The sequence below is a fragment of the Labrus mixtus genome, chromosome 2, assembly GCF_963584025.1.
Source record: "Labrus mixtus chromosome 2, fLabMix1.1, whole genome shotgun sequence".
NCBI lineage: Eukaryota > Metazoa > Chordata > Actinopteri > Labriformes > Labridae > Labrus > Labrus mixtus.
In genome coordinates, this window is record NC_083613.1 from 25,317,215 (window position 1) to 25,336,685 (window position 19,471).

The window sequence follows — 19,471 nt, forward strand, 5'->3', positions numbered from 1 at the left end:
CTCTGCTTTCATCGCTGTCTTGTTAACTCCAATTACTAATTCAAAAGTCCTGCCTTAATCCTGTCCTCACCATTTGTCCAAACAAAGACTGCTGCACTCTGTCAAAGGAAATCTCCGCTTCAATGGATTTTTAAATCCACCAGGACGCCTGAAGAAATTGCAATGTGTGATCTATTTAATATGGAGGTGATATTCAACCCAGTTCATTAACAATGCAGAGAAAATAAATGTCTTTCTCCTCCTCGTATATATTTTCTGGGCGGTTGGAAGACTCGGGTTGAATAAATACCGGTCCAGCTCTTTTGGAAAGTTTTTCAAGTCAACTAACAAGTCTTTAAAGCAAACTGCGAGTCATTTCAAGTCTTTCAGTGTTATGAATTCTTATCAAGGATCTGCTGCACTTTTTAACTCTGAATCTGTCTCACATGTTCGATTGTTTTAGAAACCGAACAGATAAACCTAGACCTGTGGATTTTTATGCTGACCTGAATGTTTTTGGACCTCAAATCAAGTGGATAGAGAGTCAACTGGGAAGTAAGATAAGTCTAACTAAAGTGGCATGTTTTTATTTTTGTGACTCCGGTGTCAGTCTGAATATTATCTAGTTTGTTTGATCATTCACCCAACTATGAATCATAAAATACTGATTATTAATATGTCTATTGTATTAAGTTCTTCAAGAGCAAGCCAGCCACAAACAAAGGCCAATAGTAGAGTGACAGCAGACAAGAGGGCTAATTAGCATCTGATCTATAAGCTAGCAACGCTCCACACATGGCAACAGCAATGCGGTATATCTGGTTAATAAGCAACAACCAATGATTGGCATGGAAGATATTATTACTGTAAACCTGAAAGCACAAATTTCATCCAACCTTTCTACTTTTGTGAGACATGAGCAGAGAACTCAGGCCATTGAAACATTTATGAAAGACTAGTATCTGAATAGTATCTGACTCTGTTATTCCAGCAAGAACATTCAGAGCAGTGTGATTAAGGGGACAGATTCAGTTTTAGTGATTCTTCTCTATTTCTAAAAGCCATCTTCTTTTAGGAAGATCGGCAATAAACCATTCCTTTGAATTATGATTATTTTTTTAAATACCTGCAATTCACAAATACCTAGTGGCTCATACAATCTGTGAAAAGGTGGATATGGCAAATGGATATATTGAAAGGTTTGGTTCCCAGATCACATGTTTAAGGGCATATGATTAAATATATGTCATCGACAGAATGTCCACAGCACTTTGAGGCAGATGACTGTTTAACTATAGCTAATGAGTTCAGGTATTGCACTGCAACCGATGCTTTCTGCTTCTTTTGAAGCTTTAAATGAATATGCAACCTTTTTAATATTGTACCTGACATCAGATTAATTAAAATGGTCAAATCTCTGGTTTTAACGGACTGATTGGACCATTAAGATACTAACAAATATGGTATGAACTTGTTGATTAGACAGTTTATTTTGAATCTCCATTAAGAGTTTGAAAATAGTTGAAAAAGTATATTTAGAATGATTACTGTATGACACTGGAGTTGCAATTGATGAACAAACGCTCAAACTGTCACAGTGGCAGTGAAATGATGGCAGCTGGTTAGAATCAGTTTGGCTCTGCCTGCCGGATGGCCTGTCAGAACATTATGAGTGGAGCTTCAGTTTACTATAAATCTAAGCTCCACTCTCCGTCTCCATCTGCCTGATTTTCTCACTTGCCTCGCTCTCCTGATGTCACTCCCAAACTCCAACAGCAATCATCTCTAACTCCTATAACCTCTACACTATTTCCCTTACACCGCAGGATTTTCACTTTCTCCAACATTTAGTACTCTCTCACTCTTTCAGTTCTGTAGCTTTAAAGGAAACGAAAACCAGGATGATCCATTAAGTTTCTCATTCTTTGAGAAAAGTTGCACAAACTGAGAGAGCCTCAATCTGATAAAACTTCAACCTAATCTCCTCTATCGCCACAGGACCGCGCCAAGGCCCCCGAAATCAGTAATGACTGCATCCTCTGACTCACATGCAGACAAAAAGTGCGCACAAGCACACACACACACACACACACCTTTGATTGCACTTCCTTTCTTTCCCATACCTTCCAGCGGCCTCCTCTCAGGGTTAAATCAGTACCTCACAGACTTGATGGAATACTGATTGTAGTCTCAAGTGAGTGGATTTGAGCTGTGCACCCAGTCAGGAGCATTTGGAAGCATTAAGGCGAGCACTCAGCCATTGATTTAACTCACAGAGCAGATATGTTTTTGATGGGGGAAAAAAGCGATGGAGCGAAAGCAATAAAGCAGCTCGATGTGGTGGTTAAGCTCAAAATTAGCTGTTATTTTTGGCACAATGTGGAACATGTGGGACTCCAGAACAACAAAGGGAAACATGTTGACACACTGCTGGTTGGCTGGTGGAGTAATTGATGCAAACATGACTTTTTTTTTTTTTTTAATGTCACTGTGCTTAATTTAGTGTTAAATAAATGGCACCAATGATGTATGCCAACAAACGTCGTGTTTTTGGAGCTGTAAAAACAATACGGCATGCACTGTTGCATTTTATATTAATGAAAAAAAAGAGTGCATGAATTTGTCTCGTCTCCTAATCGAAGCTTCTGTGATAATCAAGTCATTCTTGTCCTTTTTTTTAATCCTGACCCCCAAAATCTGAATCTAGTCCAGCTTGAATTTTCTAAACATGGATGGGAAGCTTTAAAGGCACAGAGCCCGGCATAGAGCCCAGCACAGACGCACTGGGACACATTGGGCTTTGAGATGTCTGACTCCTGCCAGTGTTACTGCTGAGTCTGGCCCCATGTTAAAAAACAACACTTTCAAATGATACAATTGAGCTGTCTGGGTGAAACACTGGTGCTTTTTGCAGCGCACATTGTGCAGTTTAAGTGTCAAGGCCTTGGGAAAAGGTAGGAGGTTTCTGATCAAGGCCACATATCGTATGAATACTAAACAAAACCACTGATTTACAGCCATGAAATCATCCCCCGTCGGTCCCATAAGCCACTAGCAGAAGTTCTTTCTCTGACTCTAAGTGTTTATGTAGGAATAGAATTATCATATTTTGTTTTATAATAGTCGTGACGCGAGAGGAGGATAAAAAGCACATTTGTCTAGCAAAGACCTGGGGTTAATCTAGCAGAGCTACAAAGAATACAAAACACTGGGGCCGTGAACTCAAGTGAGACTGTTTGTGTTCTCCAGATCCAAATGAGAACATCTCCAGCATAAAGTGAAATAATGGCACTCTGCCACTTTTACATGGAATTGGAGTGAAAAATAGCTCCTTAACCCAGCAAAGTCATCCGTCTTTTATCTGCAGCAGCACACAGCTTTAGGCCAAACACGCAGTGTGTGACATATTTCCCACCAAAAAAAAAAAAAAATGCAAAATACAATGACTTACTTAAACAAAGGTCAGCAAAAGCATGGCATGGTGAGCTTATTTACATGAGAACATAAATCAAAACATGGTTATTTCATTAATGAGGAACACATAAATGAGTGCATTAATCAACAACCCTGAGCATCATGCATTTGTAAGAATCCCTTTTGGTCTTTTCAGCAGCAGGAATTTAAAAACACATAACCTAGAGCTTCAATACATTCCACTTTTAAGCACCCATATGGCTGTGGTGGCAGACTGCTATGTCCTTCTTTGTGTTTCCATTACATATACTTCACTGAAATGCACACACTGAATTGGAGGTAAGGCGGACTGATTTTTGTGCAACGTTTCCAATTCCCAGAGCAGTCGTATGACAGACAGTGAAAGAAAAGGTGACTTTTATTTTCTCTCACTTTTATGGGTATTTGTAACAGATAGTTGTATGCCAACATAGATAGGAAGAGTTACTATAGGAGCATTTAAAAGTAGACAGAGGTTAACTTGTGAGCATCTCCACAGCAATTAAAAAAATGTATCTCAGACGAACAAATTAAACTTTCGATCCTAAAAGGTTGGAGAAAGAAAATGTTGTTACTGCTTGTGTTTGTCGTATTTGTCACTTGTTTTGATCTGAAAACTCATTGGCTACTTACAATTGAAGGCTCTGATGCACTTCCTATATCGAGATGAATTTCAGTATACTCTGTTTTTACTGCAAAGAGTTCGATTAAAAGATCGTTACCAGAGGCCGACTACCAGTATACAATATCAATGACTGATAAATGGTCTATCACAGATATCTATGCAGAAGTTTATCGATAAAATATATTTTTTTAAACATGTAATGCCAGAAAGAAATGTGAAACCTCAGAACCTCATAGTTTAAATAGAAACGTGCGCTCCGACTCAGACTTACAGATATGCTCAGCACTGTCTGCAGCACTTGTAGAGTAACAGTTGGACTGACAGTGGTAAGCACAACAATTGGTGAAAAATATGTAATAATTATTCTTCAGTAATATTGGTTAAAATTGGAGTCCAATCCTCAAAGAAAATATAGTTTTTTCCAGCTTTAAAGTTGGCTTCTGTTATACTACCAACTGGACACCTGTGAATCTTTTACTCTTCAATCTGTGTTCGTGTTGTTTTAACAAATCCCATATTGGTCAGGATTAAGGACTCAAATCATAAGTACACTGTTGTACGCCTAATATAAAGCTTCTGCTAGCAAACAGTTATCTTTCTTAATGACTGGAGATTGAGAGAAAAGGCCCGTCTCTGCCTGTGGCTTTACATTCAACGGACAGATATACTGCAGGAGTAGCATTGATTTTCTCATTTTACTTTTGGCAGGGAAACAACCTATATCTCAACAGAGTCAATTAAGAAACAATACATACACGGGTTGCTGAGATTCTGCTGCAGTAAAGGCCTCTCCATGTGTTAACCCCTTCTTCATTTAACCTCCAGAGCAAAGCAGAGCAGCTACACCAGCACAGGCACCGAGCAGTGTAGAGGATTTGACGTTAGTTAGGCAACTTGCCAGATTTGAAACTAAGTTATATCCACACCTCGGGGGAGCAGCATAACAGGAGAGTATAGCATCTTCACACAATGTAAATATGTTGTAAATGTTACATGCTTACATTTCATGCAGGCATGAGGTGTTAAAAGGACACATCCTCTGAATCTGGTGAAGCTAAATATACTTATAAGGTTTGGTGTATACACCTGACAACCCCATTGACTGTGCTCCTAACATCTTTCTTCATGTTCTGACATGTGTTAGCTAGCTTGTTGTTGCACAGTAGTAATCTAGAATCAAACCCCTATCTGGCCTTCAGTGTTTCCACCTGTAGCTACACTCTCTCCCTAACTATGACCACCTGCAGTTTGAGAATAAACGTCAGCTGGTCTTCCTGTCAAACTAGCCAATACCATCAATCTTTACTCAAAGACCGTCTCAGGTGTGATGCTCCATTAGCTGTGTGCGTGTGTTGTGACAACAAGCATATGTGTGTGTGTGTGTTTCCCCACGCCTTCAGTCGCTGCGGTAGCTTCACAGCGTCACCTCTGTCTAATAGCATTTTTGACCCCAGCTTGAAACCTGGCAACCTTGTTAGCCCAGTTTGCACCCAGCAGCAGCAGCAGCAGCAGCAGGCACGGGGGTACTCACGCTGGCAGTGACCCCAGGAGCGACGCGTCCATCCCCAGCAGCAGTCCACCCGGGCCCCATAACGACACAGGCCATTGGACGAGGCCATCTGCCGCGGCCACCTGTGAAAGAACGGCATAATTAGTTCACAGCCAATTAAAATGTCCAAATGAAAAGCAGGGGTCTTTCTGAATGTTGTTTTGAAAAAGGCTTTAAAGCAGTAACAGGTTTCACAGCATTTTCCTGCTGTAGAGAGGAAACCCTGAATAATAATATCAGTCTTTCTACTATTCTAGTTTTGTTTTTTCGGGGTTCGTGCAGTCTGTATGTCATAGAGTTGTTCTGAGGCACATGATTATCCCCTTCAGCAGAACAGGCACCCCGTCAACAGAGACTACAGTCCACATTGACCGCAGGTTCGACTCCTGGTCTTGACCTTTTACTTTACCAAACTCTCTCCTCCCCAGGTTTGTGTCTCTATTTAGCAGTCCTTTCAATAAACACAAAAAGCCCCCAAAAAAAAAAAAAAATTAATGAAGATGTAACGGCTGTATGTTGTTTGTGATGTTTGTCCCTTCTCCCTCTCTGTTGTCTCCAGCCCAGGTGAAGCTACTGATTGCACAACGAGGCGCACCGGGCCTAAGAGCTGAAAGAGTACTGGCTTCAAGAGAGGAGAGACTTTTGGAGTTGGGACTTCTGTGCCTCTCAGTCAGGGGTTGTGTGTTGTGTTTAATTAAACGAGTTTCCAAGTTGATCTTTGTTATGATTTAGATGTCTGTCTATTGACAATAAATCCCTTGGTTTTGACTTTGGTGAGGTGTATGATGTGTTTTATTGGGTCAATTTGAGGGTTTGTTGTTAGCCCAACAGGGACGCTTTATAGTGGTGCTTAATATAAAACTAGAGATGTTCTGATACTGATATCACTCTTAGTATCTACCAGCATCTGATAATGTAGAAAATTTACTTTGAACGGCAATGGCCAAATTTCAAGACCCTGCATTGGTCATATTTCATAAACCTATGCCCCACAAAAAATCAACTAGTATATAATAACAAACAAGTGTTCCAACAACATTATCTTTGTTTTCTTGTAGTGCTAGTGTCTAAGGGGAACAAATTTCTGAAATTGGTATCAGGAATTAAAAAATGGAAGGTCTCTAGTATAGACCGTGAAGCTGTCTGAGGTTAATTCTGTCACATTGTGCTACAAACGTGTTTGCAAGGACAAAGAAAATTACAACAACTAAATTGCACTTCTCTAAGAGCTATGAAAAAGCAATGACATTTGCAGATTAAATGTCAGACAACTGCTGAAATGAAAAGGCAAAGACAGGTAAAGACATTCAGTCTACAATCATAATGACAAAACACAAAGTCAAGAGGCTGAAAGTTTGAAGTGTTAGATATTTTTTGCTTGATTAAAGCTTTTCAAACAGCTGCTGGCAAACTTTCAGTAAACCTTTCCGATTGTTTCTTACAGTCCATTTGAAAATAGAAGCACTATTAATACAAAAAAAACCTCACTCTACATTTTCTCAGGCTGCAGAAATCCGACCTTTCACTAATTCCCTGCAGCAGATTATCTTCGCCTCACGGAAATCAAACTGATAGCGCATCAGATCGAGTTGGTCTGCGTGATGCCAAAGTGGAGACCCGTGTTGAAAGGCTGCCAGACTCGATGAGTTTAGCCTTCAGTGTGAATGTGAGCTCCGCTGACACTCGCATCACAGCTGTGTTCATTATGAAACCGATTGACAGCGATGCAGCAAACCAAAAATAAACACTTCTTTCTGTCTCCATTTGTTACATGAAAACACATTTCCACATATGTATCCTTGGACAGCAGGGATAAAGGATCTATCAGACATTGCAGGACAGTGTCAGATGTATAACCCTTCTGCAGACAGAAAAGGTGGGTAACCTTTTCTGTCTGTCTTGTTAGTGTATTTACAAAGGTATACTACTGCATTTCTTCTAAGAGAAATTACAGCCGGATGTTATTGTTACACCATGTTCTGTTCTGCTCAGAGCAAGAAATAGCTTCTTGGCAGACAGAGCATGTGGATTACCTTTTTATCTGTACCAAAGCTCACCACATATTTATGGAGAGAATGGGCAAAGGAATGAGTCCATATAAGGGTAACAACGAAAATCCAAGACGAATACTACGCGAGCCTGGCTCTGAGACTTTAACTAAAACCTAGCAAAGTTATAAAAGAAGGAGGAGAAAGATTCTTTACAGTGCTATAGAGTTATATAAAGTGTGGACACTCCATTCATCCTGACCTTTACAACCATTCTATTTAAGAAAAAAAGACTACTCTGCCATCACCTGCAAGAGGGCATGAGTGTTGTGTATTTGCTAAATACATTTAAATATGAAAGCTGAATGACCTGACTTTGTTTTGGAGTTGTACAGAGAAACAGGGAATGCAGTTATTCAGCAATGAAACAAAGGAGAAACTCCCTTGTTATACCTTCTTTACAAAATAGATCCTTTTCTTTGAATGAGGTTTTTGCTCAGCATTCAAGTCACGTCCATTGCCACTATCCCTGCCTGTTAGTGTCTCTATGCCAAGATGAGGAAATGCTAATGCTTGCCCCCGCTGCCAATCACCTCATTGGAAAAAAAAACCCAGATGGATGCTAAGTGAGAGTGGCAGATTCAGGGAAAATGTTTGCCGCCTGGAAAGAAGCAAGGAAGTCAGGCAGGCAGGGAGAAGCTACGGGAGGAAAGGAGAGGAGAGGAGAGGAGAGGAGAGAAGAGAAGAGAGCTATAAAAGGGGGGAACGGAAAGGGAACACAGAGGCACAAAAATAGATGGAATCGATAATTAATTGAAACAAAGGAAAATAAGGTGAGGGAAAATAAAAGAAACAAAGGAGATGATACGGACAAGGAGCAAACAGTGGGGAAAAATGAATAGGAGGAAAATTAATCAGAAGTACAGGAAAGGACAGGACAAAAGACGGGAAAGAGAGAGGAACAAAGGGAGAGGAAGGAGATGAAACAGGGGGGGAAAGGAAGGGTTTGCGAAGGAAAGGAGAGGACAAAGATGAGGAAAGGGAAATAGAGAACATTTCAAATGAAAGGAAATGAAATGGAAATGAGAGAAGTAAGGGAATTAAGAAAAAAGACAACATTTTAATTGAAAGTAAAAATGGCACAGACAGGAAAGGAGAGCAAAAAAAAACAACAGACAGACAGGAAAGGAAAAAAGGAAAAGGAAAAAGAGTGGTCTGGACAGCAGCCAGGTTTAGATGCCTCCATCTCTACGAGTGTCATGCACCCACCTATACACACATACTCAACCCAACCCCCCACCCCACCCCACCCCACACACACATACTCAACCCAACCCCCCACCCCACCCCACCCCACACACACACACACACACACACACAGTCAAGTCTCCTAACATGGCACCAGCTGTCCCTCGATACTGTAAACCACTAACATGAAACAAAACAAGAATATCTGAGCCTGTGGTGGAATTCTCTTCATTTAAAGAAATGTGACAACTTCAAAAATATTTGACAGCCTCCCCTGACATTAATCTGCTGACTGCAGGCTGATTTCATTCTGACATTATTATACACTCTTGAATGCACTCCTCAGTGTATGTAAGTTAATTATCATCCTGGAATAAGGAAGCACCCTGTGGGAAGAGTTCACGCTGCTCTGGGTGCACCTGCTCCTCTGTCACTTAATGACTTTATATTCTTTTGCAGTTACATGACTTTAAACAGTCATCAGTGATGCTCTCCATTATGATTCCCAATGGAAAGATGTACTTTCCAGATGCACCATCTCATTAAACTGGTCTTTAAGAGATCACTGGATTAAAGTTAGGTCGTGAATTTTGTAAAAACTCCATTAAACTTTACATGAATAGACCAAAAGTGTAGTTTTCCATTCTTTAAACGCACATTGTGCCAAAATTAAAGCCCATTTACTTACACCTGAAACAATGTCTCAAGTATTTTACCTTTACTGATCATTTTTGAGACACAGATTTAGTGTTGAGCACCAATCTTATTCCTTAATGTCTCTTTCCTTAACTGTTTTCATCTTTTCCACGCTTAAAACAATCAGCAAATTGTGTGACTGATGCTTGATGTTCTGCCAGATCCTATTTTGCACCTTCTTTGAAAGTCTTCATGTTGTTTTGAAAATCACATCTAATACTGTTACATGCCAGATGTTGTGTGGAGAGTTAATACAGTGTGAGCAGCTAATTAACTTCAGCTTCATATCAGTGGCCAACAATGCTCATGTTGTGTGACTATGGCACCTGAAAGTTGTGAGACAGACAGACAGACAGACAGACAGACAGACAGCATCCAGTAGCAGCTTAAAACATTTGTTTCATCTAACAAACACCCATTTCCCTCCCATATGCATAATAACCCGACGGAAGATTTAAAGAAACCCCTACCTATACAATAAAAAATGAGACATATACAAAGAAAATTGACAAACCCTGTGCAGGAATAAGAATAGAAACCTATGTAAAATTTAACAAAACCTACAGTATATAAAATGAGACATGTATATTTTAGAGTAGACCTACAGCTGCACAGTGTCTGAAAAGAGGTGGTGCATTATTAAGGTGTGCTTTTAGTAGTAGTATATTATTTGTAAAAGATAAGCATTAAAGTGACTGTTGAATATGAATATTATCTGCATTTTCTTGCTCTTCATTTTCAATGACTCTCTTTGAGTTAAGCCTGTTGGCCGAACAAAACTAGCAATTAAAAAAAATACTTGTTTTTTGTTGAAAATTACAACTGAATCTTACAAAGTTTTGGTTGCCATAAAGAGAATACTTAAGGATAAAGAAAGGGCAGATGGATCAATAATGTAAATAACCATCAGCTGCAGCCCAATTCTTTTCTCCATGGATATTCAAAAGAGACGAAGGCAAATAAAATTCTAAATTATGATCACACTGAAACAACAGAGGGATAAGGCAGGCATTAAAACAAAACTCAGGCGGAAGAAAGATATGAAAATTGTCTATATATCAGATTTTTTCTTGTTTATCCAAAAGCAGAAAACAATAATGTGAAAGAGCAGATATTTTCCTTGCCTGAGGGTTTTTAACAAAATAAATATAAAGATACTCTCATACATATACACGAGTGACATTTTGTCAGCGTGTGAGGATCAGAGGTGCAGGACTTTAACTGAGTGCATGATGAGATGGAGCTTTTAAGCTCACAGAGGATGATGGTAAAGAGGAATGTGGAAGATCTCAGTGGGAGACATACAGAGCCAGGTGGAACCTCATGAGCTGCAACATGTACTGTATCATTCAATCAATCATTATCCTCTGATGCTTTCTCCTACACACTCATGCATAAACACACACATGCGCACACATACAGTACAGAGAATATTGAATCCTGTTTCATGTACGCAGTGCTTCTCCGAGCTGTCATGCAGAGTTTTGCCAGTGGCATTCCTGCACCGAAATACACTGAGATTAGAACCAAGAGCTTAAATCACTTCACTAAAACACTTACGAAACATTTCTGAACATTTTGAAAAGTATGACTAAACTCGGTCAACAATGGGAGCGTGTGTGGTGCCGCACAAAGAAGACATGCTTTTTTAGATACATGTAATCCCTCGTGAGATATTCTCCCGAAAAGAAATCTGGCATATCAAATAGATGTGAGAATAATACCTGCATTTATCACCCTCAGGCTCCGACTTATCATCCCAAATTGCACTAAGCCTTGAAGGAACTCAAGCGTATAATTATTACCCTTCACGCATGCAGAGTGACACCTCTGCTCGAGCACAGACTGTCAGACAAGGTGCTTCCAGGAGAAACTGAGAGGTTGATATCCACTGTGGGGGCGACGCCATTCTTCTTCTATTGTTTCACTAATGGGTACAGAGCTGGCCCATTTCCCCCGCCTGACAGTGAGGAGGAGTCAGTCCATCATTCACAGAGGAGCACGACGGAGGAGTCCTCATTCAGAGCGATGACAATTTAATCCATCTAACTATCATGCATCTATGAACTCATACTGAAGCATACTGTTGAATGGATATTCCCCTCACAAACAGCCATGCATGTTGATAGCTGCGTCTTTTTTAGCATCGGGGCTTGCTCGAACCTGCCAACCTTTGAAAGCTGAAGGCATGAGCGAGTGGAGTCATAAGGTGCCTGGTGTCCTTAATGAACCACCTCTGCTGCACGCGCTGCCAGGCCTGTTTGCTGACTGCCAAGACTGTCACATTAACACAGAACAGTATGCGGGATATCGACAAACATCTGAGGTAAAGATTTAAAGCGAGAAAAAGCAGCCGGCCTATTAAGTCCTAATGCCTTTTTTACACTAAGAGTGTAAAGTATTCACCGATTGGCAAGAAAAATAAAAGCACCTCCATGATGTAATGCAAGGCAACATGATAGCTATGCAATAAACTCTAACAACATTTTTTACATTTTCTATGTGCACATCCTCAATACAGTCCCACTATCAAGTCTGTGCATCGATGCAACAAGTGCATTCAAAGTGCTCAGGATCAGGAGGCGTTTTGTCGACAATTGTAAGTGCCTTCTTTCCACACATACAGTGAAGACAGGTTCATCGCTGCAGAAGAAGCACTTATAGGTTGTTTCCTTGAAAGGGAGTGATAGGTTTATAAGTACTAGCATGGAATGTGTGGCTGCAGTCTGAAAGGTGAGGCTGGCTTTACTGCGGGTTAAATACACTGCAGAGGGATGAACTGAAATACTGTAAACTGAGATCTCCACAGGGGGCCTCGCGATGTCTTAAAGTTCACAGGTCATGTTTTGTGAGGTAAAGAACGTGAAAACGTGTTTCTCAGAACAAGGAAAGACAAAACTGAGATATCTGTCAGCGCAGTGTGGCTATCCTTTGAAGCAGTTTTACACTTTAAAGACAGTGGTTCATTCATCATCGTTACGTTCACATAAAGATATTCAACACTGATAGAGCTTTAATTGTATTATTCTTTAATTCATTCACACTGCCCATAAAATGTGACCTCCCTCTGTATTTTCGCTCTCATTCTCGGCCCCCTAAAAGCCTAAATGTAGGTCTGAAATGACAACGCCAACATAACCTGGCACCAGTCCTGGTCTTCGGGATTATTACTGAGGAGGTCTGGTATGTGCTACTTGGCAGCGTTGGACTGAACACTTTCGTGACATCACTGGGAAAGAATATCCTCTACTGTTGTTTGTTGCTTTTTCTTTGCAGGTCATTTTCAGTTCTACATGCCATGTAGTGGAGCTGCCCTTGAGTCCTAGAACTAAAGGCGGCAACAACAACAGCAGCAGCAGCAGCAGTGCAATGTTTTTTAGCCGCAGGTTTGCAGGTAAGTATATTATGTGCCGAACAAAATGATCTTGGCAATGATGCCCGCGAAGGACCCTTCAGGAGTAGATGGACAAGCCTGTTAGGAATGCTCTCTAAAAGGCAATAAGGGAAGGAGAGCAGGTAATAAATGGCTTTTTTTTTTTTTCTTTTTTTGCTCAGGCTCGGTCTCAGGGGAGATTCTCTCAATGAATTAATATTGAAGCGGAGACTCTGGCCCGGCCAAGTTTATACCCATAAAAATTGGCAAATTATGGCCGTGGTGACAAGCCACTCCATCAGCAGGGATGTTAATAATGTACAATATGCTGCTGGGTTAGAGTAAATGATTATTACACAGAGGCAATGCGTGAAATAAAAGTTAAAGCCTTACATATCCCATCAGACCATGGCCTGTCACACAGATATTGTCCATGGTCATTAAGAGGAAAAAGCATGTCGTAAATGAAGAGTAATACAGTGTGTTCTTATTAAAGCACACTTTTCTGTTATACTTCTGCCCTCTCCTCCTCTCTCTCTCCACTACACAGACACATTTTCACTCCCTTTCTGAAACCTTTGATATCCAAATCTGCCTCTTTTGAAAAAATACTTTTGAACACAGCAGAACACTGACCTGAAAGAGCTCAGGGAGGGAGACAAAAAAGCAAATATACCTCCACATGTCAAAAGCTATCAACAAGCAGTTGCAGCCAGGCTGAAAGTGTTTTTTTTTTTTTTCTTTCTTCTCTCAAATGCAAGCAGACTATTTCAATAATTACCTCCAATATTCTTCAAAGTTTCTCTTTTATATGAAAACAGTGAAACGTGGGAGAGGGTGCTGCTGTGGGCTCAGCCTGTCTGACAGAGATACAGGAGAGGCATGAAGTACGGTACTTGGCTGCATGCATCCTCTGTTGGACTCTGTTTGTGTTGGCTAACTCTCACTTTTTGGAAGGACTTCTGAACATTTTTACTGTCGGATCTAGAAATCTTATTAATAGGAGGTGGACTATAGAGCAGTTTTTAACACCTCTGAAAACTGTCGCAACGAAAAGAGGGACAACACATCTTGCCAAGTGAGCCACACAATTACTTTTTCAAAAGAAACTTGGAAATAGATGCTTAATGGTTTTAAAGGAATGTGCCCTTTCTTTGATTAATGCTTGATTTAATCAGCATATATGGCTGTAAAAAAAAAAAAAAAAAAAAAGGAAGAAAAAAAAAACTACCATCGTTCATCATGTTCATCAGATGCACCTTAGGCAGATTCAAATCTCGGACACTCGCATTCTTCGGGGTCTGGCACGTCTCCACACCTCTGTCTGCACATATTTCATCTGAGTCGTGTTCGAACATGAAGCACCGAGCGATGTGCTGTCACATCACTTTACAATCAGTCTGATATCTGCACGAGACAAACGACGCTCGGTGTGAATTCTTGCACGTGTCAACACTTTCGAGCCGAAAATGTGCAGATTCACCAGGTTCGGGAGGACTTGGATTGTTGCTGTTTTCACACAAAAAAAAAAAAAAAAAAGTTAAGAGAGGGAAAACAGACTGAAAAGGATTACGCAGATATGCCAGTGATGGGTACCAAAAGCGCACGAAATTTCCCAGGAGCAACATGTTTTCATTCATAGCCTGTCCAAATCGAGATTCCCCGTTTTGAAGAGCTTAAAATAATTATTCGCTTTGCACTAGCAAGAGCAAGTGCTGTGTTCAACCAAAAGGCGTAGTTATATTTGAACACGAACGGGCTATAAATTGGTTGAACTGTGATGGTTACATTTCTCTGGCTCTTAATCAAAGACAGTGTTATTTCACAAAAAAACATGGGCTCTGGCATTAAACGTGAACCATGTGCACTCACCTGCCATCAAAGTCTGCACTTATTCCAAAGCAGCAGCCGTACAACAACATCAACTTTATCCATAAATCCATGATTACGGGAGTTACGCGCCCTCGCTGCTTTGTTATTTATCCTCCGTAATCCAAAAGCTCGGCGGAGGGAACAGTCAGCGGAGTTTCTTTGACGCACGCGGAAGGTGCACAGGTAGGACTGATCTGCCGGCGTCCCTCACCCTGCTCATGTGCGATATTCACCGAAGGCAGTCCGCTGCCTAGAAGAAGAGTGGCCCCGATGTGTGTGTGTGCGTGCGCGTGTTTGTGTGTGTAAGTGGATCGGGACGCACTCTGCCGGGAAGAGAGCGCACAGCTCCCTCTCTCTCTCTCTCTCTCCTCTCACAAGTTCAGTCAGCGGGCTCTCCAACCAACAGCACCCACTGCAGTCACTCCTTATCTCCAGTCTCTCCAATAACCAGCGGCCAAAAACACAGTGGATATCATCAACCAGCCAGCAGCTCGTGCAGGGGGACTTTGAATGTGACGCCCTGACCCGAGCAGCCGAGTGGGAAGAGGAGAGGATCCAGATGCACAGCTCTCCGTGCCGCGCATGCTTTGGAAATGGCTTCATTAATTTTATAGCCTGCTGAGGCACGCAGGTGCATCGGCCACCCAGGTAGACGGTGTTTACGCTGTGAAGGCAATGCTGTGGAAACTGTGACTGGGAATACATTTTGGAGAGAAGACAAAAGATAAGCAGTGTAATTTAAAAAAAGGCATTTGGAAACAGGTTGGGTACAATGTGTATAAATGAATATAAAAGCTTTTATTGTAGCCTCCTGTAATTTCATTGTAAATATTGAACTTTTTTCATAATGATTTCAGCTAGTTTCCTAACTCAACTTTGTTTCACATTGATTTTAGTTCCATCATTACATTCGTACTTATTCGCGATGCTATGTCCTTGTCTTTCTTTGACTAAAGTTTACAAAATGTGAAACATCCAAGCTCCACCTCCTGGACTGACAAACAGAGGCAATGCTGAAATGCAGAAAAACAGCAGTTCCTTTAGTTACCACTTGAGGCCGGCCCCAAAAGCAAGCAATACCCATTATGCCATGTATTAAAATGGCCAATTTTGAAGAGGGAATTAACATGTTTACGGCCAGCTAAGAAAAACTTTGCAGGTCTCAATAGATCATTTTTATAACAATTTAAACTGTACAGGGTCTACATTAACTGGGCAGCTAAAATAATGTTAGTCCTGAATATTTCCTAATTAGGGGTGTGGTCCCTTTGAGTTACAGGTAGATGCTGATGCCTATGGTGTCTCGTTGAACATGCAAAGAAACATGTTTTTGGCAGAAGATGGATTTATTCACATATTTTTCTGCAAACCTGAGTCATAACTTGAATGACATGATGTTCTGCACCCGGCAAAGCTGCTAAACTTGAGAAAATAACACAGATAATGATACAGCTGAACATTACACCCAAATCTCTTATGGATAATATCTACATAGGGGATATATCTGCTTCTTGCTCTGTTACTCTTTTTTCTCTCTATAGCTTCATCCGTCACCCTCCTCTTCCGTCTCTTAGCATGAGTCATTGTATCAAACCATACAGGCTATGTGTTACTGACTTCTTTTTAGGCTGGTTGCTGAAGTTACATACTGCAGTATTGCGACCAGGCTGCGCTGTGGACATGGGAGTGACGGCATTCTCCCTATTGAAAGTTATTGTAAATCAACCCTTGAAACTATTTAAGGTGGGAAAGTAGTTTTCAGCTTTTTAGAGATTTTATATCAGGTCATTTTATTTTCCTGTTAGTGCTTATTATTAGGTACTAGTGTTTGAGCTCACCTACCTTTCTTGTAAGTTTGCTGCGTGCTTTTCATAATTTTTGGGTGCAGGACATAGCATTCAGGATTGTTATTGTTTTTTTTGTAGAGAAGACAGCAGTGTAGGCTACTCGTACCTAAATATGACAGCACTTCTGGCTCCATAATAAAACAACACAGTGACGTGAAAGCCAAACGCTGAACTCAAGGCCTCAAAAAGGCTGTTGACAAAGCAATTGGTGATGATAAAGTGACGAGGCTACATCCATTATTTATAGTCTATGGGTGCATCCTACATGAAATTGCAAGATCTTTAATATTCTCGCTCTTCAACAAGAGGTTATGTTTGATTCTATTAGTGTGATTATCTCCCGTCTGACTCGACGGCAACACTTCCTATTCAAAGGCTGTTGAATTGCATGTTCTGTCTGAGGGCAGCAGAATTCTAAAGGTCTGCCTCGTTGTCTGACATGACGGCCTTCAGCCTCCAGAGTCACAGTCAGTCAATAAAATAATTCTCCAGTCAGGCATAAAGGAAGAACAAAAAGGAACAGAAGAAAAGTGATGGCTTGTTAACTGAAGAAACGCCATTTAATGGAGCAGGAGATGAATGATATGAACGTTTGATATGATTACTGCTGCTTATTCACTCTCTCGGAGTCTTTTGATGCATGGCACTGTTCGCCTTGTTACGCCCTGACATCACTTTCATAATAAATCTATGTGGTAGCTGGTGAATGCGAATGTGCCGGCTGTGTATAATTACACTATTAATCACATTATTTACAGCTTTCCACTGTTATAATGTGATTTCAGTGATGGAAAATAAGACCAAAATTGAAGTCTTATTGGCAGCAGTATGTTGTGAAAAGTTGAGAAAAATCATGAACAAACGTTAAAGGGTCAGTTCACACTAATCACTAAAGATCATACTGTCTCACTTCTGTTGTATGTAACAATGGAAATATTTTCTGTTAAACCTCTTGATTTTTAGTGATACACATCTGTAACACAAAGATGTCTTAGTTTTAGGATTAAATGTACAGTATGTAAATTCTGCCAGCAGGGGGTTCTCAATCAAAACAATAACAAAAGATGACGTCGAGGCTGGCGGGGGAATCCTGGGAGTGATTCTCTCTACTACTTCACACCCCACCCCTGATGAAAGCGAACTCGAGTTGACCGCTGTCAAGACAAACGGGCGAAACCGACCTGAGGAAGAGAAGATGTTTACCGACGAGCTAATGTATCGAAGTTTTTGTCACAGCAGCACACACAGCCACAGCACGGCAAGTTTCAGTAGCAGTTCCTACTTCCTTATGAAGCGGACTTTGACGCGACAGCAGCTGTTTCCTTGGCAACGATGAACATGACGCGTCAGTCATGGCGGCTCTGTCATGATGGCAGCCAAGGCAAGACACAGATCGTAACATCTATAAAATCACTGACTTCTCTGGTTTTGATAACTGTTGGAAATATTGAGCTAATGTAGGTACTCAAAAAAAAAAAAAAAAAATCAACATATTATACCTTTAAAAGCTCGTGTGTGTTGCCTTTGACGCCACCAGTTGAGAAACTGGTAAACGTGTTATCTCTTTGCTAAATTTGTCCTGTACGTGGCAAGATTTTTACATTTTGCTTTATTTTAACAATCAAATGCGTCACTCATTGTGAATTTTTGCAATTTAAAATGTTAATTAAAAAAAAGTCTGTTTCCGCAGCATCTCTTTCTGACTTCTCCTTACGTCGACCTCGTTGCCGCAGTTACAGGCATTACAAAGTTCTAATCGCTCTCTTCACTGATTGTCTTGATTACTTTTGCAGGTGATGAAGAGGCATCGCTATTAATCTTAGTCTGTTTCAAAACCAGGTAAAAACTCGTCATGGGAGCTTTAATTGAATTTAGTTATTTCTAGAGCAGAACTGAAAAACACTTCACATTATCAGAAGAAAAACATATATCTGTTTCTGTGATAGTGAAATGAATCCCATGGTGAAATTTTGACGTACTCTGGAAACACAATATTAATATGGAAGCAAAAATGTGTTAGCAAGGAGAATGCAAACAGCTACTACATGAGGTGACAGCAGATGTGCATACGTGTGAGAATGTAATGAGAAGCATCAGGAAATAGATAACAATATTATAATGGCGTGCAAAACAACAGCAGCTGGGACCTGCTGAAGGCATCCGAACACCAAACATGCATTACAACTTGTTGTTTCTCTCCACTGCTCTAATTATTCTCATGGTTGTTTATTAGAAAAGTTGAAGGAAACACATGGCATGGTGGTTATGCACAGTAAATGTATGAGTTATGGTGGTATTTAGGATAAAGAAAGGGCAGCAGAAGCTTTTCCTATCCATGTAATCTGGACTGTTATGGTAACTGTGTTAATTATGAGGAATGACCAAAGATATTAAAACAATGAGAGCTCAGTTATGTGTTACGCTGCTACAGTGTTCGGTTAGAGAAGTTTTTGAAAGCCAAGCAAATCAGTTGAAAAAAAGAGTTTCAACTGAGGTGAAGGCAAAGATTCTACATAGTGGTGTTCATGATTATTTAAGGCAAAAAGTATAACAAGAAAAAAGCTGAAGATGGACAAACCTAAGGTTGAGGAGAGGGAAAAGTCGACCTGCTCTGCAAGATTGGAACTGGACAAATTCAAAAGAATCTGGGAGAAAGATTTTCTTTTCCTTTAAACTGTTTGATTAGGGAGTGCAGGGACTTAATTCTATATGTAGAAGATATGGGGAAAATAGAGGAGGGAAGTTTTGATACACAGATTAAATCATGCGAACAGTGACGCAGACGTGTCAACTTATTAGTCATATTTGATTTGCATTCTCTTTATTTTTTTGTCAAAAAAA

General features: G+C 40.5%; 1 protein-coding gene across 9 annotated transcripts in view; it reads right to left on the reverse strand.

Moving 5' to 3' along the window:
- Window positions 1-15,320, reverse strand: part of npnta (nephronectin a) — a 52,421-nt gene extending 37,101 nt beyond the window's left edge. For 2 of the 9 annotated variants that reach the window (XM_061058522.1, XM_061058515.1), the window contains exons 1-2: window positions 14,784-15,320; window positions 5,589-5,689 (exon numbers count right to left, since the gene is read on the reverse strand). In XM_061058522.1, the coding sequence (XP_060914505.1) occupies window positions 5,589-5,689; window positions 14,784-14,854 (172 nt within the window). In that variant the 5' untranslated portion in view covers window positions 14,855-15,320. The remainder of the gene's footprint in view (window positions 1-5,588; window positions 5,690-14,783) is intronic. The other 7 variants (XM_061058539.1, XM_061058532.1, XM_061058549.1 and 4 more) reach the window with 5 other exon arrangements.
- Between the last annotated feature and the right edge of the window lie 4,151 nt (window positions 15,321-19,471).